General features: G+C 38.7%; 1 protein-coding gene across 4 annotated transcripts in view; it reads left to right on the top strand.

The window, feature by feature from the left end:
• The window catches only part of TBC1D9 (TBC1 domain family member 9), a 125,423-nt gene that overhangs the window by 29,613 nt on the left and 70,464 nt on the right, over positions 1 to 25,346 (top strand). For 2 of the 4 annotated variants that reach the window (XM_016423203.2, XM_056802725.1), the window contains one exon: positions 22,271 to 22,381. In XM_016423203.2, coding sequence (XP_016278689.2) covers positions 22,271 to 22,381 — 111 coding nt within the window. Of the gene's footprint in view, positions 1 to 19,690; positions 19,798 to 21,452; positions 21,595 to 22,270; positions 22,382 to 25,346 lie in introns of those variants that run through there. The other 2 variants (XM_056802726.1, XM_056802727.1) reach the window with 2 other exon arrangements.

Genomic DNA, 25,346 nt, shown 5'->3' with positions numbered 1-25,346 from the left:
CTGTGGAGTGCTTAGAGCGTGTTGGAGCACAAAAGACAACACGGCCATCCATTGCAGCTGAGGAAGTCTCCAGGTGTAACAACTTTTCGTGCCACTGGACCCAGGCTTCCATCACCGGAGAGAGTGGGACTGTCTCTGTGCATCGACTTTTCCACTTAAATCTCCCTCACGCACAAGTGTCTTTGTGCACACTCATCTATACACCATAGATGAAAACACACAAAGACAATCCTCATCCTCGGTTACTGAGAGACTACTACTACTATTCTTTCCCTCCTTTCCCCTCCCCTCCCCCTTCTCATAGCTGACATGCAATTCCACTGGTTACATGTGTCCTTGATCAAAACCTATTTCCATGTTGTTGATGTTTGCACTAGGATGATCATTTAGAGTCTACATCCCCAATCTTATCCCCATCAACCCATGTGATCAAGCAATTGTTTTTCTTCTGTGCTTCTACTTCCAGTTTTTCCTCTGAATGTGAATAGTGTTTTTTCTCTTAAATTCCTCCAAGTTGTTCTGGATCACTGCATTGCCTCTAATGGAGAAGTCCATTACATTCAATTGTCTCTGTGTACAATGTTCTCCTGGTTCTGCTCCTTTCACTCTGCATCAGTTCCTGGAGGTCATTCCTCCAGTTTATTATTCCTTTGAGCACAATAGTATTCCATCACCAACAGATACCACAATTTGTTCAGCCATTCCCCAATTGAAGGGCATCCCCTCATTTTCCAATTTTTTGCTACCACAAAGAGTGCAGCTATGAATATTCTTGTACAAGTCTTTTTCCTTATTGTCTCTTTGGGGTACAAACCCAGCAGTGGCTGGATCAAAGGACAGACAGTCTTTTAGTGCCCTTTGGGCATACTTCCAAATTGCCCTCCTAGTCCAACAATTTAAAAATTATTTCTCTTCAATCTATTTTCCAGTTCAGTTGTTTTATTTTTTTTTTTCCAGGAGATATTTCACAATTTCTTCTATTTTTAAAAATTCTTTTTACTTTGTTTTTATTGTTTCTAGAATTCTCATGGAATTGTTAGCTCCACTTGCCCAATTCTTATTTTTAAGCAATTATTTTCTTTGGTAAGCTTTTGTACCATTTCCCCCACACACCCTAGGAAGAGTCCCTGATCCTCTGCAGCCTCAAGTATACTAATATTAATATTCCTCTTAGCTCTGGAATTGTGACTGTTTGTTGTCTTGTGACTAATCATGAGTACTCTTCTCCACCCTGGCCCTGGGAAGCAAAACTGCTTAAGGGGAATAGAATTGCCCATCAGTGCTAGCTGTACCCAGTGCCAGCAAAGGGTCTCCTGTGATCTCTTTCTGATCCATGGTCTAACCCTCTTGCTGTCTGGGCTGGGAGCTCCTGAAGTTGTTCTCTGAGGCTAGTTTTGAATCCAATATTTTCTGTCTCTAGGTCTAGCTCTTAATCCACTGAGCCACTTAGCTGTCCCCTAAATCATCAACTTTTTACCCTAACATTTTCACAATCCTTTTGGAAATTAGCTACTCCAGCCTCTTCACTTTACAGATGAAGAACCTGAGGCCCAGGGAGGGAAACTGACTTACCTCTAATTATTTAGACATTTTATCCCATTGGTTTCAGCCTTATCCAGGGCTTTTGAAATCTTAATTCTTTTCCCTCAGGGAGTTAATCCTCTTACATCACAGGTTGGTGGTATCCACAGAGTTAATGCTCATGCCATCTCAGTCTTCATTTACAGTCTTTGATTAAAAAAAGGGTGAGGAGAGGGGGCAGCTAGGTACCCCAGGGGTCAAAGAGCCAGGCCTGGAGAGGGAGGTCCTGTGATACTTCCTAGCTATGTGATCATGGATGGGCAAGTCACTTTGCCCCATTGCCTAGTTCTAACTGCTCTTCTGTCATAGAACCTATATTCAGTGTTGATTCTAAGACAGGAGGTATGGGTTAAAAAAAAACAAAAACAAAAGGTGAGATGAACCAAGTACAGAATTCTGTTCAAGGGTTAGAAAACCTATTGTGAAATATGTTTAATTTTTGGTGTATTTACTGAAATCAAAATTGCCACAAATCAGGGATTTATTGTTTTGTTGATAATTTAGACTTAAGAAAGTAGGAAAAAATGCATACAGATTAAGTTCAGATAACCAACCGAAACTTCTTCTTCTTCTTTTTTTTTTTTTGCCTAGAGACTCAGGTTGTTAAATATTTCCTAGGGCACCTCTAGTCTCCTCCACAGCACCAATTTAAATCTCTTATCTTCTCTTGTTATCTATATTACTTCAAAGAAGTCTTTTATTTGTGAAGCAAAGCAAATTTTTCAATCACTTTTTTTTCTTTGGTAAGATGTTTCAGTAAGAATAGAATGCTCTAATTGTATATAACATTTCCCCCCTTTATTTGCATTGTATCTCCTTTTTAATCTTAACAAATGAAGAAAATGGATTTTGTCCACTGGCTCACAAAAGGACAGTTGTTATGATTAGGAGAAATGTTTTCTTTGTATTTATAAGATTCCTTTAAGCCTACCATGTCTAGTTAGCAGAGGATAAGCTCTTTGAAGAGAGGTACTGTTTCTGGTCCTTTAATCTGGGTGCTTAGCACAGTGCCTTGCCCCAAGAAGATACTTATTAAATAACTTGGGCATTCACAGTGCCCCAATTTTTCTCTCTTAAATGGAGCTAATACTAAGTATTGCTGACCATCTCATAAGTGTGAGGTTAAATGAAGATATTGGGTGTTTAAATAACAGATTGGGGTTTAAAAGTCCCAGAGTGGAGCCTTAAGCAAGGTGCTACCCAAAATAGGATTTATTTCATTAGATTGTAATTTATAATTACAGTAATAAGTGCAGCATATATACAGTATAAATATAATAATAAGCTTCCCTTTTCTCCCCTTACTTCCCCACCCCCGATGTGCTAGAGGATTTAAAGGATGATTCATATCAGATTTGCCTGACCTTTGGGTTCTCCCCATGACTACAAATTAGCTCTTGGAAATTTGGATTAGCAAAGCCTGAAAAATTCCTCCCTTTAAAGCATTTTCAGATATCTCTAATTTCTAAAAGAGAAACTCCATTTGCATTCCTTTCAAGAGCTCTTGAAGGAAATAAAATCATGTCAGGTACTGAGGACCAACACCAGATATTATGACAACAAAAGAAAAACTAAAGTAATTCCAGAATGTACAAATCAGATGGTGACATTCCAAAATGGCTTATTTTCAGATTACTTTCTCTTAATCATAGCAGTGGCTTGCTTGTGATTGAATTCTGTATAGGAAATCCATCTTCCTGATGTGCTATCAAAGAGACACAATACAACCAAGGACAGAAAGAGGGAGTCTCTGCATTTCGATATGCTGTGCTTCTTGGTTCCTTTTTCTTGCCCCACTTTTGAGTGAAGACATTTGTCTGTTCAAAGCTTTGAATCTGAACCTGCTCTTTCTGTTGCTGGTCACTACTGACTCTCCTCGGAACAGAGTCTTGAATGATTTTTAGAGGTGTAATTCAGATGCAGTCCTTTGAAGAACAAAAGAATAAGGGATGGCGTGTCTACCAGGAATCATGAGATTCTTAAAATTCATAGTCCAGAAGGGATTGTGCTAGATTGGTGTGGGATATCTGTTGATTCGTTTTAAATATTTCTTTTCCTTTCATTTTAAAAAACTCTTTTCTTTTGTCTTAGAATCTATACTGTGAATTGTTTCTTAAGGCAGAAGGGCGCTAAGGGCTAGTCAATCAGGGTTAAGTGACTTGGCCAGGGTCATACAGTTTAGAAGAGTCTGGGACCAGATTTGAATTTAGGACCTCTAGTCCCTAAGGCTGGCTTGACATCCACTGATTTTACCCAGTGCCCTTCCATTTTAAACATTTTAAAATTGTTCCTAATCTTTGCTGTATTGTGATGGGATTCTACCACGTCCATAGGTATTTGGGGAGGGAAATGATTCTGCTAAATCCATGGGTAATTTGAGAGAAAATAAATACTTGCTGGTTTGGCAATGTGTTTTTTTTTTTAACCCAATTCAACCTCTAAATATTTTTTTATTTTCTTTGTAATTCAACTTTATTTTCTGAGCTACATTCTCTGCCTCCTTCTATTACCTGTACCTGTTCCATGAGAAAGGAAGAAAAACAAAACTATTACAAATATTTGTGGAGTTTTTGGTGGGTCTTCCATTTACATTATTTTTCTATGTATTTTCCTGGTTTTGCATCAGTTCCTGAAGATCTTTATATACTTCTGTATTCGTCATATTTTTCATTCCTCATAGGATATTGTTGTTTCATTACATGTTTTATCACGATTTGTCTAGCCAATCAATGGACATCTATTGTGTTTCCAATTCTTTGCTATAACAAAAGTGTGCTATAACTATTTTGGTCTTATGTGGTAGTTTACTTATTAGTGTCCTCCTTGGGAAATAAATTTAGTAATGGACTTGTTGGGTCAAAGAGTATTTGAGTATTTTAGCCATTTCATATAATTGTAAATGGTTTTCTTTAAATGGTTGTACCAATTTTGAACTCCATTATTGTTGTGTGGGAATGGATTTATCTTACCACAACTCCTCCAACACTGACTACTGAGTTCTCATCTTTTGCTTTTTTTTCCAATTTGCCAGTGTAGTAGTAGTAGTCTCTTGGTGTCCGAGAATGACAATTGTCTTTGTGCGTTTTCATCTATGGTATGCCCTCATATGGCTTTGTACAAGGTAGAAAACCTTAGGTATGTTTTGATTTGCATTTCTCTTATTAGTGATTTAGAAATTCTTTTTAAATGCTTGTTAATAATTTGAAATTCATCTGAGAATGATTTGTTTGTAACCATTGACCACTTAGTTATCTTTTCCATTTTTAAAAATTTCTTACCTTTTAAAAATTATTCATATTCCCAATGTTTCTCTCTTCTTTCTCTCCCAGGATTGTTTTGTTAAAGCTATCCCTACACACAAGCTATCACTTTAATGGCTACAAAACAGTCCAGCAAAACCAACCAAGATAGCAAGCTGATATTACATGCATAGTGTCATATCCATTGCTCCCACCTCTTTAAAAAAGTAGGATGGTGGGCAACTGGGTGGATCAGTGGATTGAGAGCCAGGCCTAGAGATGGGAGGTCCTGGGTTCAAATTTGGCCTCAGACACTTCCCCGCTATATGACCCTGGGCAAGTCACTTAACCCCCATTGCCTAGCCCTTACCACTCTTCTGCCTTAGAATCAATACTGATTCTAAGACAGAAGATGAGGGTTTAAAAAAAAAAAGTAGGATGAGGCTCCTTTTTATATCTCATCTTTGAACCAAGCTTAGTCATTATAATTTCCCTAGTACAGTGTTTTTTCTTTAACTATTCAATTCCACAAACATTTATCAAAAATAAAAATTAATGCAAATTGGAAAATCAGATGTCTAAGAGAGATCAGAGTGGCCTGAAGGTTTTAGGGGAGAGAGATTGATTCTATCTGGCAGAATCGGGGAAGATACCATGAAGAAAAATGCATGGGCTTGACCTTGAACCAGGAGAATTTGGGTGAGAGGAGGGGAAAATCCATTGGAGGGGATATCTGGCACCAGAGCAAAGAGGCCAGGACAATGATGATAAACCAGCCTTGAGCATAGAATGTACAAAGCAGAGAGTACAAGAGTGGGATGTTAACTCCCTTGTTATGTTGTAAGGGAGATTTGTGAACAGATAGGGGTTGGATTATTGACCTCGGTGTTCTCCTCCAACTCCAGAATTTTGTGATTGTTAAAACAAAAGAGTAAATTAGATCCCAGAGGAGAGACTATAAAGAGAGGTGGGAAGGGGGTCTGGGACAGAAATGCACATTTTCCTTGCCTGTAATTCAAAGCAGTAGTGTGACAGTAAAAATCCCAAGTGAAAATACCTGAGAATAATCATTTCATTCATCTTGGGTTTTTCTAGTATTTGGGGGCTATAAATAAATGAACGCAGCTACAAAATACACCTAGCACCTGCAGATCTACTGAGGAATATATATATATATAATGTATACATTTACAAAAGTGCTTTAGCTACATTTACTTACTTGAGTCTTACAAGAATCATTCTTGTTTTAGATATGAGGAAAACAAGAGTTGAATGATGCCAGATAACTGGCAACTGTTGCTGTTGAGTTGTTTCAGTTGTGTTTCCTCCTTGCTACCCCATTTGGGAATTACTTTGCAAAGATACTAGAGTGGGTTGTCATTTTCTTATCTGGCTCATTTGACAGATGAGGAACTGAGTCCAACATGGTTAAGTGACTTGCCCAGGGTCATATAGCTTGTAAGTTTCTGAGGCATGATTTGAACAAAGGAAGATGAGATTTCTTAATTCCCAGTGCAGTACTCTGTCCTTTGTGCCAATTAACTGGGCATTTAACCTACAGCTTTTAAGACCTGAGTATTTTGATAAATTCTGTCTTTCCCATGGTACATTGTTGCTCCTTGGACCCAGTCTGACAGTCCATTTATCATAGACTATGGAGACCTAATACTATCTATAATCATGGTATGCTTAAAAGAACAGCAGACATAGTTTTCAGTGACTTGGGGAAATGGTGATACCATTGATAGAATTGGAGAAAGGAACAACAGGAGAAGGCTTGCATATTGATTTTGAAATATTGGCAGAAGACAGTAGAAAATGTAGAACTGGGTTCTCAGAAGAGATGCAAGGGCTTGGTGCATAAAGGGGATTATTAGAGCCATGACAATGAATTAATTCATCGTGGTGGAAAGTGGAGATGGAAGTCCACCACCTCTTCCAGTTTAGAACAATGCCTTTCAATTGTTACTGATTTGTGTGAAGAATAAAATGCTGCATCATTGACATCTCAATTAAAATCAAAATATGGATAATGATGGAGCACATTCCTGCCATGGTTTAGAGGTCAGTATTGTATCTGCAGTTACGGCTAGAATGAAAACTATTATGGCTGGATAATAGTGTTCCTCCTGTGGTACTCCTCTACTTTCACGTTTCCATCTGTAAGGCTTCTGAAATCCTGTGACAATTTTTGGCCCTGTCCATAGCCATTTATTTGGTGGTTTGAAGGAACATAATTTGAGTGAAGGTGAGCCAGGTTATAATAATAAAAGTGCTTTTAATTGGAGATTATTTTTTAATGTAATTTCCCATTCTTTTGGCAATAGACACACTCCTATGGATCTTCTGAGTAGGGAGTTTATAAAAAGTTAGGGTGATCATAGGTCATGGAGCATAGAATATCAGATAAAAGAAACTTTATAGACAACTCAATTCACCTTTTCATTTTACAAATGGGGAAAGTGACACCCAGAAGTGACAACTAATTAATGGCAATGTTCAATTCAAATATCTTAGCTCATAAGTCCAACATTCTTTTTTTTACTATGTTACACATGTCAATAGCTATTCAATGAGTATTTGATGACTCCTGAAACTTGTCACATCTCCAGGTTATAACTATAACTCCCACAGGAGAGTGAATGGAGCTATTTCTTTTCTCTACTATTGGTAAAGGTGATTCTTCTCGTGGAAATAAAAGTGGGTTTCAGAGAGATGAGCTGCTGGAACCAACATGTCATCTTAAAAACTGATAAACCAGTTTTTTCCTTCCTCCCTCTCTTCCTCCTTCCCTCCCTCTGTCTGTCTCTGTCTCTGTCTGTCTGTCTGTCTCTCTCTTTCTCTCTTCATTCCTTCTTTCCTTTACTTTCTGTTTTAGAATCAGTACTGTGTATTGGTTTCAAGGCAGAAGAAGGGTAAGGGCTAGGTAATTGAGGTTAAGTGACTTGCCCAGGGTCACACAGCTAGGAAGTATCTGAGGCCACATTTGAAACTAGAATTTCCCTTCTGTAGGCCTGACTCTAAATCCACTGAGTCATCCAGCTGCCTCCCAGTTCTTTCATTAATGGGAGTTGGCTATCAATTTTGGTTAGTGGATGTAGTATTGGAACTGGATTCAAGAAGACCCCAAATAGGGTCACAGAGAGTCAGATGTGATTGAACAACAATACATACATACATATATGCATACACATATGTGTACCCTGTAATAGTATAATTACAGGTTTGTGAATTGGCCAAAGACCCTACTTCTAGGGCCTGAGCCCCTCTCTTTAACCCAGGTCTAGGACAAATTTAAATAGCACCTGCAGCTAGTTCTTCCACTCTGCTGGCTTTTTTAGCCTTTATAGGAAATATTTTTAATAATTTTGTATAATGATTTTTTAGTGTCTCCAAGAGATTCCTTTTAATGATGGACTTCTGTTTGGGCATCTTCTCTATTCAGATCAGTCTGATTAATATCATTAAGAAGTACCTCTGCCAGTGTTGAGGAGAGAAAAGAAATAAGCTCTTGCTTTATTCAGGCTTCAGGCTATATCAAGTATGTTAGCTTGCAGTCTATATGGGGACAATTCCTGGTGGGACCCAGGGATTTGTTGTAAGGCCTGCCCAGCAAATATTAACAGCCCCTGTGTATGACTAGATCTGCAAACAAAAATGCTTTATAATTTGTATTTTATAATTTGTATAATTTGTATTGTATAATTTATAATTTCCCTTGGTAGGAAAATTCTTTTATACATTTATATTTCACTAATTGTGAGGGTTTTTACCAGGAAAAGATGTAAAGGCAAACCCTTGCCTTGTTTATTCCCATCAGCCTGAAAAACACAGAACTACCAATGTAATCATAAAAAGGGTCTTTAATGGAGGTAGACAGACTATCATCCTAGAGGTTTATTTCTCTTTTTTAAACCCTTACTTTCTTTTTTTTTCCATTTGAATTAATTTATTTAGTCAATTTAGAACATTATTCCTTGGTTAAAATAATCACATTATTTCCCTCCCTCCCCTCCACCCACCCTTTCCACAGCCTACACACAATTTCACTGGGTTTTACATGTATCCTTGATCAGAACCCATTTCCATGTTGTTGGTGTTTGCACAAGGATGTTCATTTAGAGTCTGTATCCCAAATCATATCCCCCTTGAACCATGTATTCAAGCAGTTGTTTTTCTTCTGTGTTTTTACTCCCACAGTGTTTCCTCTGAATATGGATAGTTGTTTTTCTTGTAGATTCCTCTAGGTTGTTCAGGATTACTGCAGGCCACTAAGGGAGAAGCCCCTTACATTCGATTGTGCCACAGTGTATCAGTCTCTGTGTACAATGTTCTCCTGGTTCTGCTCCTCTCGCTCTGTATCACTTCCTGGAGGTCGTTCCAGTCTCCATGGAATTCCTCCAGTTCATTATTCCTTTGAGCACAATAGTATTCCATCACCAACAGATACTACAATTTGTTCAGCCATTCCCCAATTGATGGGCATCCCCTCATTTTCCAGTTTTTTGCCACCACAAAGAGCGCAGCTATGAATATTCTTGTACAAGTCTTTGTGTCCATTATCTCTTTGGGGTACAGACCCAGCAGTGCTATGTCTGGATCAAAGGGCAGACAGTCTTTTAGCGCCCTTTGGGCATAGTTTCAAATTGCCCTCCAGAAAGGTTGGATCAATTCACAACTCCACCAGCAATGCATTAATGTAAACCCTTACTTTCTAAACAACTCTTAAGACCAAGGGCAAGGGCTAGGCAACTGGAAATGACTTGCCTAGGGTCACACAGCTAGAAAGTATTTGAGGTCAGATTTGAACTCGAGAAAGATGAGTCTTTCTGATCTAGTGCTCTACTCTATCACCTAGCTGCCCCACTTGTATGAACCTATATATGTCATATTGGACTGATAGGAATGCAACATTGGTACTGAATGCAGCTTATACTTATCTCCCTCTTGGAAAATAACTTGTATGCCTTCTTTAGTAACTTCAGTGTTTTTGTTTTGTTTTGTCTTGTTTGGGTTTCTGCATCAGATCTATTATTTCTTTGACACAAATTCCTGATGAAGAGAGTCCATCTACTGAGATCAGCCCCTGTTCTAGGATTTATAGTCTAAGAGTATTTGAGTGAGTTCCCTAGGTCACAGGGCTAATATATGTCAGAGATGGGGCTCAAGCTCACCTCATCCTGTCTTACTAAGCATCTTGCTTCATTCCCAACTACCATATTCAACTTGGGGGATCCTATGTGTCAACCTGAAAAAAAACAACTCTCAAAGTCATTGTAATAAAGGGTCTTTTTAATTGGAGTCAGTGTAATCTGGGTTCCCCCATAGCACCATGCAGCTTGGTACTTGGGGCCTCCAATGATATATAGAAAGAGGGAGATCAAATAATATTTTAGAGGATTGGAGGAGGAGGGAGAGCAAAAGCCAGGCTAACTGAAGCTCCGGCTAGGTATAGTAGCCTGAGGCTAAGGGTGGTTGGAAGTGGACTTCTGATAGCCCACTCTGGATCTGATTGTCCTCTTTGGGCAAAGGAAGTTAGTTTCTGAGGACTGGGAAGATCAGTTCATAGCCAATTCAGTTATTATTTGTCCTTTGAGTTCTTTGTTTTATTTAGCACTTGCAGAAGAGTCGGTCTGGAGATTGTGTACAAATTAATTCTCTTATGTATGAGACCTGCATGGCTTTGTAGAAGGGGCCCATCTTAAGAGTCTGGAAAACTGTGGGTCCCTGGACAAATCACTCAACCTGTCAATCACCTCCCCCTTCCCCCCCCCAGGCAACTATCATCTTACACATCAGTCAGATGTCTGCTATACTAATACAATCACTTTCCTATTCTTTTCCATTAAAATTGTTTAAGTGCTTCATTGCAGGATCAAGATGCATCCTCAAATCATATTATCCATAGATCAGGAGCTCCAAAACTCATTCTTCTTCCAAGGTGCTTAAGACAGATTATCCAGACTCCCCAAGCCCCAATTTCTTTATCTGAGAAATCATGATTGAAATTGGACTGATGGATTCTGAGGTCTCTCTTCTAGCTCTGGATCTGTGATCCTATAATGCTTGCTCATCCTCCTAACCAACCAAAGACCTTTATCCATGGAAGAATACTAGAAAGAAGGGGTAGCAAAGGAGTGTGAAGTTACCTAGGTAAAGGATCTCATATTTGGCCTTGATTTATTGAGATGTATATTGACAGGCTTGGGGAGTTCTTGAATGTTTTTCATGGCTTTTCATTTTAGTCTCTTGTTCTTTGTCAGTTCCTGCTTGTTTGCCATGGTATTACATTGACCTTCTCTTGATTTAATCAGATTATTTTATGTCAGGGACCTCTTGATGTTCTTTTAAGACTTATTACCTCATCTCCATGTAGTTCAAGTCTTAAACTCACAACTGGAGTGCAGGCCTTACTGCTGTCAACCTTAAAAAATCAACTACCTGGGGCAACTGGGTAGCTCAGTGGATTGAGAGCCAAGCCTAGAGACTGGAGGTCCTAGGTTCAAATCTGGCCTCAGATACTTCCCAGCTGTGTGACCCTGGGCAAGTCACTTGACCCCCATTGCCTAGCCCTGACTGGTCTTCTGCCTTGGAACCATTATACAGTATTAATTCCAAGATGGAAGGTAAGGGTTTCTAAAAAAAATCAACTACCAACATAGTTAAAACAAAGGTCTTTAACTGCAGTCAGAAAGATTACAGTCTGGAGTCCCCCATAGTATGATGCATTTTGGTACTCCAATATCTGATACCGAAAACTGGAGGGAGTTAAGTAATCTTTTGGAAAGAGAGAAGGTACTATCTCTGAGTCTCTTGAGTTCACAAAAGCCTGGGAAAGATATCAATAACTAAAGAGTAGGGTGGCTGGGAGGAACCTAGATGCAATTCCTTGTCAATTCAGCATCTGGTTTTTTTGAGTTCCTTTTTAATTCCTTGACTTCTTTTCTGGGAAAGTCATTAAGTGGATTATTTGATTATTCAGAACATTGCCTTTTAGTGGTTGATATCTTCAGAACATTTGGGTGTTTTCTTTGCATTGCCAGGGACACATTGTAGAAATTGTTCGTTCAGGATTTATTGATTACTCTAGTGTTGTAGGAATTGACTACAAAAAATTTTAAATTAAAAAAAGTTCTTCAGTATGTTTTACAGAATTTTCTGTTATTAATTTTAGTTATCAGATATTACTTTTATCTGTCGAATTACTGAATACATGTTTAAGCATGAAGGCTAATGAGTAATTCAGATAAAACAAGTTTAGAGTACTGGTACTGAGCCATGCTAATAGTGACACATAGAGGACTTTTAGGTAAGGGAATCCACTTACAGGAAGAAGATACTGTAAAATATCCTGGAGAATATTTTATAAGATATTAAAAATATGGGGGGTGGAAATGGAGTAATGGAGTTATAACTAAGAGGCATGAAAAGAAAAAGAAATCTTGTATCTGTTTTCTATAAATTACCAGAGAATGTTGATCCTTCTAAAATCCTAGTAGGACAGTGATTGTAGGGAATCTAATGGTAAAATCTCTTACAAGAGAAGATACTTTGTGGAGTTTAAGTGATGTTAATCAATGGAACAGCATCTGGGGATAAATTACGGGAATTAACCAGGAAGAAAAAAACAATCAAAAGGCAAGAACTATCTATACATATTAATATAGACATCTCTCCCACCTCGAATGGAATAGAATGTTATGTTGCAGTGAAGTCACACACTGAAGTTAGGAGTTTTCTCAGGGAAAGAGCCATCTTCCCTGAAGAGGAAAACAATTAGTGTTGGAATGTAACTGTGGAAGGAACCTGAAATGAGAAAGAAGGTCGATTATTAGATACTCGTCCAGGCATTAGCATTTAGAATTTTGCAAAGTGTAAAACCTGTGATATCGATATAAAGTTATTGATAGATATAATAGTTCCTTCTCAGTATCATTTGAGGTCCCAAACAGGGAAATTTATGCTAACAAAGGTGCTTGGTATATTATGAGTGGTTGTCCTGGACTGATTTAAAATAGAAGACAGATTCATCCATAATGAATTCTCAAAATGCTCAAATCTCCCAAGATTGCCCATTGTCTAACAAAAGACTCCTCCAAGCTTCCTCGATTTTTCACTTTCTGGTCTCCACCTACATTTGTCACCCAAGCTTCCATTATTTTAATCCAAGCTTCCATAAATTTTAATAAGAAGATATTATTTTAATATCTTGCCAAAACGGGATGGATACCCACCATTCTTCAAATCCACTTGAACTTTGTTACTTCCACTATAGTGTTCATATTGGGGTTTTTTTCTGTCTAGAATTCTGCTCTGGACTATCAGTCTGTGAATTAAACACTGTCTGTGTGCCAGAGACTGTATAAGTCCTGGAAAGAGAAACAGACAAAAATATGGTGTCTGCTCTTCAAGGAGCTCACATGCTAATGGGTAAGATAACATGCAGACAATTAGATACACATATAAGATATATTAGAGGGAAATCAGGAAAGGTCTTTTATAGAAGTTAGGGTTTGAGGCGAAGTATTATTATTATTTTTAAAAATATAAACCTTTACTTTCCATCTTAGAAAAAGATGACTACATATTGATTCCAAGGCAGAAGAGTGGTAAGAGCCTGGCAATAGGGGAGCTGGGGGCGCAGTTTAAGTGATTTGCCTAGGGTCATACCATTAGGAAGTTTCTGAGTTCAGATTTGAACCCAGGACCTCCCATCTCTAGGCCTGGCTCTCAATTCACTGAGCCACCCAGCTGCCCTCTTGAGCTGAGTTTTGAGGGAAGTGAGGGAAGAGGTGATGAGTAAGACCCTTACAGGCATGGGGAATAGCTAATGAAAGGGCATGTGTGCAAAGAGTGGAAAGAAGGCTGGTGGAGTAGAGTATGTGTAATAAGCTTAGAAAAGTAGGAAGGGACCAGGTGGTAAAGGACTTAAAAAGCAAACACAGGTGATCCTAGAGGTAATAGGAAGCCGCTGGAGTGTTTGGAGTAGGTGAGTGACAGACTCCTTGGCAGCTGAGTGGAGGATGCACTGGTATGGGAAGAGAGTTGAGGCAGGGAGACCAGCTAGAAGGATATTGCAATATTCAAAGCATAAATTGCTTTGGCTGTGGCAGAAGAGCAAAAGGGCCATGAAGGTGGCCAGTAGGCTTCCCATCACAAAGAACTGCTGAACTGGGAGGTTGCTTAGCCAATCTAGCCCTCTCACTGCACTAGAGCCAGCTAGTCTTACCACCTCAGTCCAATTCTACCCAGGTCAGACTGAATCAGGTGTTTCCCAAGGCACCCTGGCAGGGGGGGTGGGGGGGGAGGAGTGATTTTATTGTGCCTTTGTTGCATTGAAAACCCTCTGAATACACACTCGTGATAAACTCTGCTGGAGAAACAGATGGATAAGTAGACACCTAGAAGAACCATATTTAGGACCTCAATTTGATTTCGTTATTACAGACAATCAAAGATTGTTTAATGCTAGAAATAGCCAACTAGAGCAGCTGCTAAAACAGTACTTTGTGTGGGAAATGATGAAAAGGTTCAGTGTTTTGACAATCATTTCAGATGTAGGAATAGTAAAGCTTTTAAAAATCCTAAGTGGGTTTTTTTTCTTTTTGTCAAATAATCTAATCTAAAATTCCCTGGGACAATTTTCTCTCTAGTGAAGTGCTCTGCCATGGATATTGATTGGCTATAGGATCATTGCTGTCTGCCCAGGATTCTTGACTTATTTATTAGCCATGATCTTCTCTAGTGGTTTAGTGGGTTAGCATTTTTTATCATCAAGGGTCTCAGAAGTCCTGTTTAACTGATGGTTTCATTGAGCTCTTCCAGTACCTGGTAGTTTTTTGTTTGTTTGTTTTTTAACCCTTACCTTTTGCCTTGGAATGGATACTAAATACCATTTCCAAAGCAAAAGGGCAGTAAGGGCTAGGCAATTGGGTAAAGTGACTTGTCCAGGGTCATATAGCCAGAAAATGTCTGAGACCACATTTGAACCCAGGACTTCCTGTCTCTAGGTCTGGTTCTCAATCCACTTGACTCACCTAACTGTCCCATGTACCTGTTAGCTTTTAGAGAATTTATTCCCTTCTTAATTTTCTTGGGTTAGTTTGTGTGGATTTCTTCTTTGATTCTATCACATTTTACCTTAAATTATTTTTTTCTGTACTCATTATTTCTCAGTAGAATTATAAGCTTCATGAGGGCAGGGACTTTGTTCTTTTTTTTTCCTGTCTTTGTCAATATCCAGGCCCTCACACATACTAAGATCTTGATAAGTGCTTTTGAATGTATGAATTTTAAATCATTCCTACAGCATTGTGAGAACAGATACAACTGGGGCCATGTCATACATCTCAAGACCTAGGATGGATGGCTGAAACTCTGTGTGTGAATGCTCTCCTGCACAGGCTCTTGAAAGCTCCTTCCTCCAAAAATAAGCCTTTAAAAAATGAAAGTACAATAAAGTGAAAGCAGAGGGCTTGCTGCTGTGGGAAGAACCTCTAAGTGGTTGACCTGGGTGTTAAACACAGGGTTTTAGAGATAAGGGAGCCTTACTGTATTTTTATCCACATTTGACATTTAAAGATTTTTTTGGCTGAAAATGATTAAGTGACTTGTTGAAGGACATGGGGCTATAATAAAAGGCAGAGTTAAGAGGAGGCCTGTGATCTTGGTACTTCATCATGCTGGCACAACATTTATATACATAGAAGAGCGAAATTATAATAATGGTGTTAAAGGTGTTTATGAGGTTAATTTTCCAGGAAGATCACTTCTGATAAATTTATGCAAGAAGGTCACCCTGCATGCTAGAAAATTTTGCCAGCAGATTATCAGCTCCCATTAGGATATAACCTCCTTGAAGGCAGAAGCTTTTTTGTGTGTTTTTGTCTTTATACCTCCAGTGCCTAGCAAAATGCCTGGTGTGTAGTAAGGACTAAATATATGCTCATTGATCAATTAGCTTCTCCTGTGGAAAATTAATATTGGATTGGGATATTTTTAAAGATTGGTTCCCCCTTTGGCCCTCTAGAACCCTGTGATTTTAAAAACTATAAAAGTCATCTCTCCCCCAAGCTATAAAACAGGGGTTGAGTCCTCTTTTCTTTTGTCTAAATGTAAAAATTGGTAGGTGGAGACCTGTTCCTTATTTGTATTAACTAGGAATTGGTTAAGTGATGAAATCAACTAGGGAACTGCCATGTTGGAAAAGGGCAACTGCATGGCAGGGAGGAAAAGGGCCTCTTATGGTCCTCCTGAGACCCACTTCTGCCTGTGATAAAATGGTAAGAGAGGAGTCTCTGAGGTCACTCCCTGGGTAACTGTACTCCAATCAGAGATGTCCTGGAAAGGGACTAAGTGATGACTTTTGAAGGGATATTGGCTCACAGGACTGGAAGTCACCCACTTTTTCTGGCTAGCTCAGTGATCCTACCTAACTACTGATTTTGTTCTTACTTGGGCCTCTGTGCCCTCTCCCTCCCTTTCTCGGTCTCTCTTTCCTCTCTGTCTGTCTGTCTGTCTCTCTCCCTCACCCTCACCCTCTCCCTCCCCTTCCCACTCAACTCCCTGCCTCAATTTGTGTGATGTCTATTTGGAGTATAAGGGAGTCCATTAGCTAGTTAGATTTTCTTCAGTGGCAGATTCATAAATTGATATTTTACAACTAAAAATATAGCCACCAGAGAATTTCATTCATTCTACTCCCAACCTATAGAATGGATTCAAGAATGGTCCTGGGGATAGACTGAGTTTGCTCTCCAATGATGAGCTCAACAAAATATGGAGAGGCTCATTACCAATAGGTTGGCCAGTAGAGGATTTCTTGCTATGGCAATCCATAAAACTAAGAAACTTTTCAAATGACACTTAGACTTCTGAAACCTCCTTCTAATTTCTTGTTGTCATTGCCACTGGGCACTGAGGATGAGTAGAGTGGGGAGTAAAGACCAACTGGTATTAAGCAGAAGGCCTATAGAGAGGCTTCCTATCTCCTTTCTCTGGGTTCAAATAGAGGAAAGGACAAATAATCCAGGAATGTAGGTGACCCTTTTTAGTGTTATCTTTATTTTTATATGGATATAATATTAAATGTGACAGGTTACAGATAGAGAGCCAGCACTCTGACACTCAGTTTGACTCTCGGCTGTCCCTTAATGTCATGGGGCCCTGGGCACCATTCCAATATCCTAAGTTGCAATGGATGTGCTAAATGGCATTGTTTCCTCCCTGGGAGTGTTTTATACTAAGGAAATCATAGGCTGGGAGGAGGGGAGGAAGCCATAGCTCTTTTTAGTCACTTAGCCTCCAGTCCAGGAGTCTCTCTAGTAGTTCTTGAAATTCCTCATTTGTCATTCAATTAAACAAGCTGGCTGCTTGTTTTACAAAACTGGGAATTAAACCATAGCCTGTTCTGTGCCTGATTTTGTCTGTCCTGGCCAAGGGAAATACCAGACATAAAAACAAATTAGTTCTTGCCCACTTGGAGTTCCCATTTTTTTCTTGGTGGGTGAGGGAGGATGGGTCATTGTGTACATAGATAAGATAACATATAAATGTAAAAGTAGTTTTGACCAGGCAATGGTTGGAAATACCAACAACTATTGGGGTAGGAATAGCATTTCTTAGAGCTGGGTACAAGCTAAGTCTTAAAAGGACCTGGGAATTCCAATAGGTCATCATTGGAGGGCATATATTCTAGGCATGTGAAAGATGGACTACAAAGCTTCTTGGGCAGGGGAGGGTCATAAACTTGTGCTTTAGAAATATCACAAATTAAAATATAGTAACATTCTATTACATCCCTAAACCATGCTATAATTATATAATAATATAATTGGGTGCATATTTTATTTTCAATTTCCATGATCACAGATAGTGCTATGAATAATTTTGGACATATTGATCTTTTTGTTGTCAGTAATGGCATTGAGGTTATAGTCTCCATAGTGAGACCTCTTGGTCAGTGGGTATGAATAGATTAACTTTTCTCCCATAACTCCAAATTCAAAGACCTTAAAATGGCTGACAACAGAGGAATAACTTGCCCACAGCCATACAGTTATCAAGAAGTTAGGAACTGGGATTTAACCCAAGTCCTCTGACTCCAATCTAAAACTTATGAGTCTACCATATTCTCTCATTTCAGATTATTTTTTAAAATTCATTTAGAATATTTTTCCATGGTTACATGATTCATATTCTTTCCCTCCCCCCTCCAAGCAATTCAACTGGGTTTTACATGTGTCATTGATCAAGAACTATTTCCATATTATTAATATTTGTACTAGGGTGATTGTTTTGAGTCTACATCCCCAGTCATATCCCCTTTGAACCATGTGATCAAGGAAATGTTCTTTTTTTCTATGTTTCTACTCCTGCAGTTCTTCCTATAGATGTTGTTAAATGTATATATGGTTTGGACTGAAGATATTAATTGGATGGTTTCCAGGGATTTTATTTCTAAATCCCAAAATGAATTACTTAAGTAAATGGAATTTATGGTAGTTTAATTTTACAATAGAGGGAAGATATTAAGGAAGAGAGAAAAGGAGAGAGAGAGAGAGAGAGAGAGAGAGAGAGAGAGAGAGAGCGAGCGAGCGCACTTCCCGGTGACCATCTAAAAGGAAAGCAGTCTGAGGTCTCCTGCACAAGCTCCTCCAGGGGACTAGTTCCACAGCCAAGTGTCTTCACTCCAAGTCTGAGTGTTTGTCTTCCAGTCTCTCCTCAGAAGTGACTATTCTTCCTTCTTCATTTCTAATGTGCCTCTGTTTCCTCTATTTAAAGATCTTTTTCTCTTGTGTCACCTCCCCTAAATTTTACATCTACCAATCACAGCTGATGCTTCACTCCAGGACTGCCCATTCTTTCACATGTGGGTCACAGACCTCCCACTCAATGTATGAAATGGGTGTTCACACCTTTTTTGTAGTTAAAATGGGTAAATCTACTTTAAATACTGAGTTAACACTTTGGGGATTAAGATCTAAAAATAGACTGGGGATTTACAATTTTATCTTCACTATCAAGGAAGAGCTAAGTACCTTCATTGTTACAATGAAGAGATAGCCAAATCCAATCTTCATAATGTGGATAGCATTCTTTCTCATAAGTCCTTTAGAAATGTCCTGGATTATTGCATTGCTGCTAGTAGAGAAGTCCTTTACATTCGATTGTGTCACAGTGTATTGGTCTCTGTACAATGTTCTCCTGGTTCTGCTCCTTCCACTCTGCATCAATTCCTGAAAGTCATTCCAGTTCACATCTCATTTCAGATTTTTGAGTTGTCATCCTGATAACAATCAGTCTCATATCAGTTAAGTGTGAGACTGTCACATCCTTTGGTCTGAGCCATTTTCCTTGCCATAAAGTGAAAGCTCTAGTCTAAACCATCTCTGAAGTCCCTCCCAATAACAACATTTGGTGACCCTATGGAGGTATTAGGATTATGCATGTCTTCATGTATTTGGCTGCACAAGCCAAATCTTAAGAGAGCCCAAAGCAGACCAGGGAGAGGTCTTTTCTGTCTTTTCTGACAGTCAGCTTTGGGGCAGCCATTATTTGATGTTCCATGGCTGACTCACATCATACTTTGCGTTGTCTAAAAAAAAATAATGATGATAGTTATTTGTGAGGATAAACTAGTGAAAATGATTTGAGATATTACTATATTTACTATATTTTTTATTATTTATATTTATATTACTATATTTACATTACTATAAAAGGACCAAGCCATAAAATAAAACAGAACTTCTTACAAGTGATATCTCTCATGATAATCACTCAAGGATGCTTTTTAAGGTTTACAGAGGACCTTCCTTACAACAGTACTGGGAATTGTGAGGTCATGAAAGTATTATCCCCCCATACAGATGAGCTCAGAGGTGAAAGGACTTGCCCAAAGTCAGACCATTAATCAAAGACAGAATGGGTGGTAGGACTGCCATTTTCCAGCCCTAAATTCATCCATCTGGAGCTGGTAAGAATCTTAGAGATTATCTAGTTCAAGAGTTCTTAACCCTTTTTTGTGTTGTGGACCCTTTTGGCAGGCTAAAGATTATGGATCCTTTTACAGAAGGTTTTTTAAAAAATATTTTTCACATTCATTTAAAAAAAACCCTCACTTTCCCTCTTAGAATTAATACTGTGTATTGATTGCAATATAGAAGAACAGTAAAGGCTAGGCAATTAAGTGATTTGCCTAGGGTCACACAGCTAGGAGGCCAAATTTGAACCAAGTCGTTTTCTATCTACTGAGCCACTTTAACCTCCCCCTCTTTCACATTCATTTAAAAAAAATTTTTAGTTCCATATTTATCTCCTTCCAATCCCTTTACCACCCATTGAAAAGGTAAGCAATATGATATCCATTGTACATGAGAAGTCATGCAAAATATATCTGTATTAGCCATGTTGGAAAAACAAGAAAAAATGTCCTCCAATCTACACACAAGAGTTCAACAGTTGTCTCTCTGGCGGTGGGTAGCATTTTTCCTCGTGGGTCTTTGGAATTGTCTTGGATTGCTGTCTTGATCAGAGTAGCTCAGTCTTTTAGAGTTGATCACGGTTACAGTAGTGCTGTTAACATGTACAATGTTCTTCTGGTTCTGCTCACTTCTTGTTATATTAGTTCTTAGATCTTCTCAGAATGTTTTGAAATGCATAAAATAAAATATATAGGATTATAAAGGGAAATCTATATATATAATTAATTTTTTATTATTAATATTCCAAATATTTACAAATCCAAACAAAATAAGCATTTCCATATATAAAGAAAAAATGTATTACACTAATGAAATCACAAATCTATGTTTAGCTTTATTTCATTTCTTATTTGTTATGCAATTCACATTTTCATATTGGCCATTGTTGTAAGAGCACATTCATACATAACCAAGACCCCAAAATAAAACCAAAGACACATTGATGTGAAAGGTGACTCCAACAGTTCTTTCTCTGGAGATAGAGAGCATTCTCCATCATGTCTTTCAGGATCATCCCAGATCATTGCATTACTTGCTTTTCTTTATATCTACTTAATAGATCCTGACCATCCCCCACCCATCTGACATCACAAAGGATATTGTTAGGGAGACCTACATGTTCATATAAATTAAGTCTTTCATGTTTTATTTTTCTGCTCACTTTCTGGAGGTAATATTCTCAGTTTATTCTTCCAGTATTAATTCTATAGCTGTGTATAATGTTCTACTGGTTCTACTTACTTCATTGTTCATTATATCATATAGTTCTTCCCAGATTTAAAAAATAATAATTTTGTTCATTGCTTCTTGTGACTTTAGTAGTATTCTATCACAATCATATACCACAATGTGTTTAGTCATTCCCCAACTGTTGGGCATCCCTTTAGTTTCCAATTTTTTGCCACCACAAAAAGAGCTGCTATAAATATTTTGGAATATTTGGGTTCTATTCCTCTTTCCCTCATCTCCTTGGGAAACAGACCCAGCAATGCTGTTGCTGGGTCTGAGTATACACAGTTTCATAATTCTCTGGGTGTTATTCCAAATTCCAAATCTCCAAAATGATCAGATCGATAAATTATATTGAAAGACAATGATTATATATTTTTTTAAATCACGAATTCTAGGTTAAGGACTCTCGATCTAGTTCAGTGTCATCATTTCATAAGACATTGAGGTCCAGGCTTGTGAAACAACTTGACCAACAATCAGATGAATTGTAAGCATCAGAGATAGAACTTTTAAAAAAGGGTCTTATGGCCAACACTCTTTCCAGTATCAGTGCCAAGGTAAACTTCCCATTTTAGTTTGTTGAATTTCTGCCTGCCAAATGAATGTTGGCTTCCACAGATAACATGCAGCTAAGTCCTTGCCAGCCACCCTGCTATTCTTTTTTTTATTTTATTAAACCCTTACCTTCTGTCTTAGAATCGATCAATATTAAGAATCAGTTCTAAGGCAAAAGAGATGTAAGGGCTAGGCAGTTGGGATTATGTGACTTGCCCAAAGTCACACAGTTAGGAAGTGTCTGAGACAAATTTTGAACCCACCTCCTCCTGACTCCAGGCTTGGTGCTCTATCCACTGTGCTACTCCACTCTACTATTTTTAACATTGGTTTACCAGAAGATAATACTAATAAAAGCTTGTGTTTCCATAGCACCAAAAGATTTATAAATTGTTTTCCTCAAAACAACCCTGTATGGTGGGTATTGTATTCCCATTATATAGATTAAATCAACAGAGGTTCAAAGAATAGAGGAGATTTACTCCAAATCACAGAACCAGTAAGAAGCAGAACAGACTCTGGGGGATATTTTCTTGTTCCAAATCCATAGTCTGTCCCTTATAGTAGATTTTCTGCCAAAAAAAAAAGTTATTTTCCTGAAGTCCCCCTGTGAACATTGAAGGAATTCGCCAGGATCAGGGTCTGTGGATTTGCTCATAGGTGTTTCCTCTTTTTCAGGTCTCCTGGTAGGGACTCTTGATGTCGTCCTGGACTCCAGTGCAAGAGTTGCCCCTTACCGCATCCTCTACCAGACCCCAGACTCATTGGTATACTGGACCATTGCCTGTGGTGAGTAGTAATTTTCCAATTTTCATGCTAAGAAAGAAAAAACCTACTTCTTGGTATCATAACAGAACATAGCTTTGTCTGTTGAATATACTCACTGAGGAAGGCATTTATTTTACAGAAGATGATAGGATTTAGAACTGGTAAGACGGATCTTAGAAATGGTAGCCAAGTCCCTCACTTGATAGATGAAGAAACTGCCACTCAGAGAGGAGTGCTCATCACCCCAAACCTCACAAGTAGTAAGAGATTCAAAACAAGGAGTCATGATTTGAATCCAGATGCCCGATTCCAAATACAGGAATCCCTTCCACATTGTGGGGAGTCAGGGGCCAATCTGGAAAAACGGCATAATTTTTTTTAGCCTTCCTAACATACCAGAGGAGGTCTGAATTTTGTCTTTTTCTTTTATGGGACTTTTACAGTACCTTATTATAAATTTTGGGTTAAATATGCATTTCTGAGTTTCTAATCTTTTTCTGTGCCATTGGCTGCCCTTTGCTTGTCATCTGCAGCTTTGGCAAAACTCCCCCCAAATTCCCATTTAATTTCTTTTGCTGACCTGCACGATATATCAAAACTATGATGCGGAAAGTCGCAATATAGAAGGGTGATTGAAGATTTCTTCTGCTTACTGCTGGGAACTAAAGTAGTGATCAGAGAGAACAAAATTTTCCATTATGTGGTGCTGAATAGTGTCACTGATCCTGAACTTCTCAGAGCAGGAACTTAGGATCCAAAGTAGATAAAGAAATGCCTTTTCATCAGTTGTTTAGTATCTAGCTTTTAGAGTGACCAAAATGGAAAGCAGACAGACAGGTGCTGACTTTGGATGTTTACAGTAGCATTCTATTAAATGGTTCCTGCTTGATTATGGGCCATCCCATAGATTAGATGGCAGCCACAAATGGCCTTGGCCTTCCTCCACTCTTGGAATATGTTCTTATTTCCTCCATCTCTTAGAATTCTTCATTTTCATCAAATCTCAGCTCATGCTCCATAGTCTACATTGGCAATTCTTAATCGTTTTCTTCTCATAGACCCCTTTGGCTGTCTGAAATCTATGGCCTCCTTTGTGGAATAGTGGTTTTAAATGTATAAAATTTCTAGGTTTGCAAAGGAAACCAATTATACTGAAATAGTGTTAGCAAATATTTTTTAAAATGTTTGTGGACTTTAGCTTAAGAATCTCCATTCTGCATGAAGTGTTTCTTGATTTCCCCAATGGCTAAGCACTTCCTCCTGCTAATAAAACTTGTATTTATTTTGTGTATATATTTTGAATATATCTACACTTTTATCCAGGGTTCTTGGAGGATAAAATGAGATTTGTGAAGTACTTTAATAGACCTTAAAGGGCTATATATAAATGCTTGCTGCTATTATTATTAATTATATTATTACTTGTGATACCCTTTCCTTCTCTCCACTCATTAAGTGACCAACATGGTTCAGGTCTTCATTACTTCTCACTTGGACTATTGTAATAGTCTCCCAATTGGAGGTGGCTAGTGGATTGAGATTCAGACCTAGAGATAGAAAATTCTAGGTTCAAATCTGGCCTCAGACACTTCCCATCTGTGTGACCCTGGGCAAGTCACTTAACCCCCATTGCCTAGCCTTACTGCTCTTCTTACTTGCAACCAATACTTAGTGTTGATTCTTTGGTGGAAAGTCATTGTTAAGTCTCTCAGTTGTTTTTGTTGCTTCCAGTCTGTCCCCTTTACAATCCATCCTCTGCACAAAATGGATATTTTTAAAAGTCAGGTCTGACCTCATCATTCCTCTACTCAGATAAAGTTAGTGGATTATCATTGCCTCTCAGATAAAATTCAGACTCCTCAGCTGCCTGCAGCCTACAATTTGTCTCTCATCTAGCTTTTCCAGTCTCTTTTAAAAGAATAATAATAATAATCAAAGACCAGTTTATCATGTTAGCTCTCTTGCTTACACGGTCTTCCATCTTCTCTTCTGCCTTTTTTGCCCAGGCTCTGTCTCACATGTACTTTTTTCTCACCTCTACCTCTTATGACCTCTTCCTTCAAGCACAGCTTAGGAATCATCCTCTCTATGAAGTCTTTCTTGATGGTCCCCCACCAATGTCTGCCAGAGAGGTAGCTCAGCATGGGACTAGAGTCAGGAAGACCTGAGTTCAGCTAGAACCTCAGACCCACTAGCTGCGTGACTCTGGGCAAATTACTTCACCTCTCGGTTACCTTAATTTCCTGGCCAAGGAAATGGCAAAGTGCTCCAGTATCTTTGCTAAGAAAACCCTGTGAACAGCACTGGGGTGCTATGTATGGCCCACGGTGTCACAGAGTCAGATGGGACTGAACAACAACCTCCATGTGTTAATATTTATTAATGAATGACTTCACTCTCCTCTTCTCTTCAATAATGTAAACTGGATGGCAAGAACTGTTCTCTTTTTGGCTGTCAAATGCCTACCTAGCACAGGTCCTTTTTACACAAAGGGAAATCAGGAAAGCTTGGTGGCATGGAATTTTTGGCATTTCCTAATGATTCCTTTACTGGTTAGAGTAAAAGAAGGCTAGGTGGAAAAGCTTTGATAGGAGAAGAGCAATCATGAGGGCATTTTGAGGAACTGAGGCAGTCTCCAGCCAAATCAGAAATGGAATTCCCAAATGGGGAATACTCTGTCCTGGTACTTTCCCTGGACAGAATTCAGGATTCATGGACAATACCGTGATACCTGTGGATGCCCATCAATAAGTGAATACGGGAGCTGCTAGAGGTGGAGGACTTAGTGAGAGGGGAGGAAGGGTGAGTGAAGTTTTTGGTCTGCAGCCAGTAGCTGGGAGTAGGAGTCACATTCAGTTGACACTGACAATTGAGGTTAGTGCTAGAGTAAGCACTTGAGCTAGCAGGGAAAGAAATGATAGAAAGAAAGTGAAATAACCTTTGAAAGCAGGCACCCACTGGAGTCCCGCCAAGATCAATAAGGTGA

Source organism: Monodelphis domestica, chromosome 6 (assembly GCF_027887165.1).
Source record: "Monodelphis domestica isolate mMonDom1 chromosome 6, mMonDom1.pri, whole genome shotgun sequence".
Taxonomy (NCBI): Eukaryota; Metazoa; Chordata; class Mammalia; order Didelphimorphia; family Didelphidae; genus Monodelphis; species Monodelphis domestica.
The sequence above is the reverse complement of the archived record's forward strand: the minus strand, read 5'-3'. Positions and strand labels throughout refer to the sequence as shown.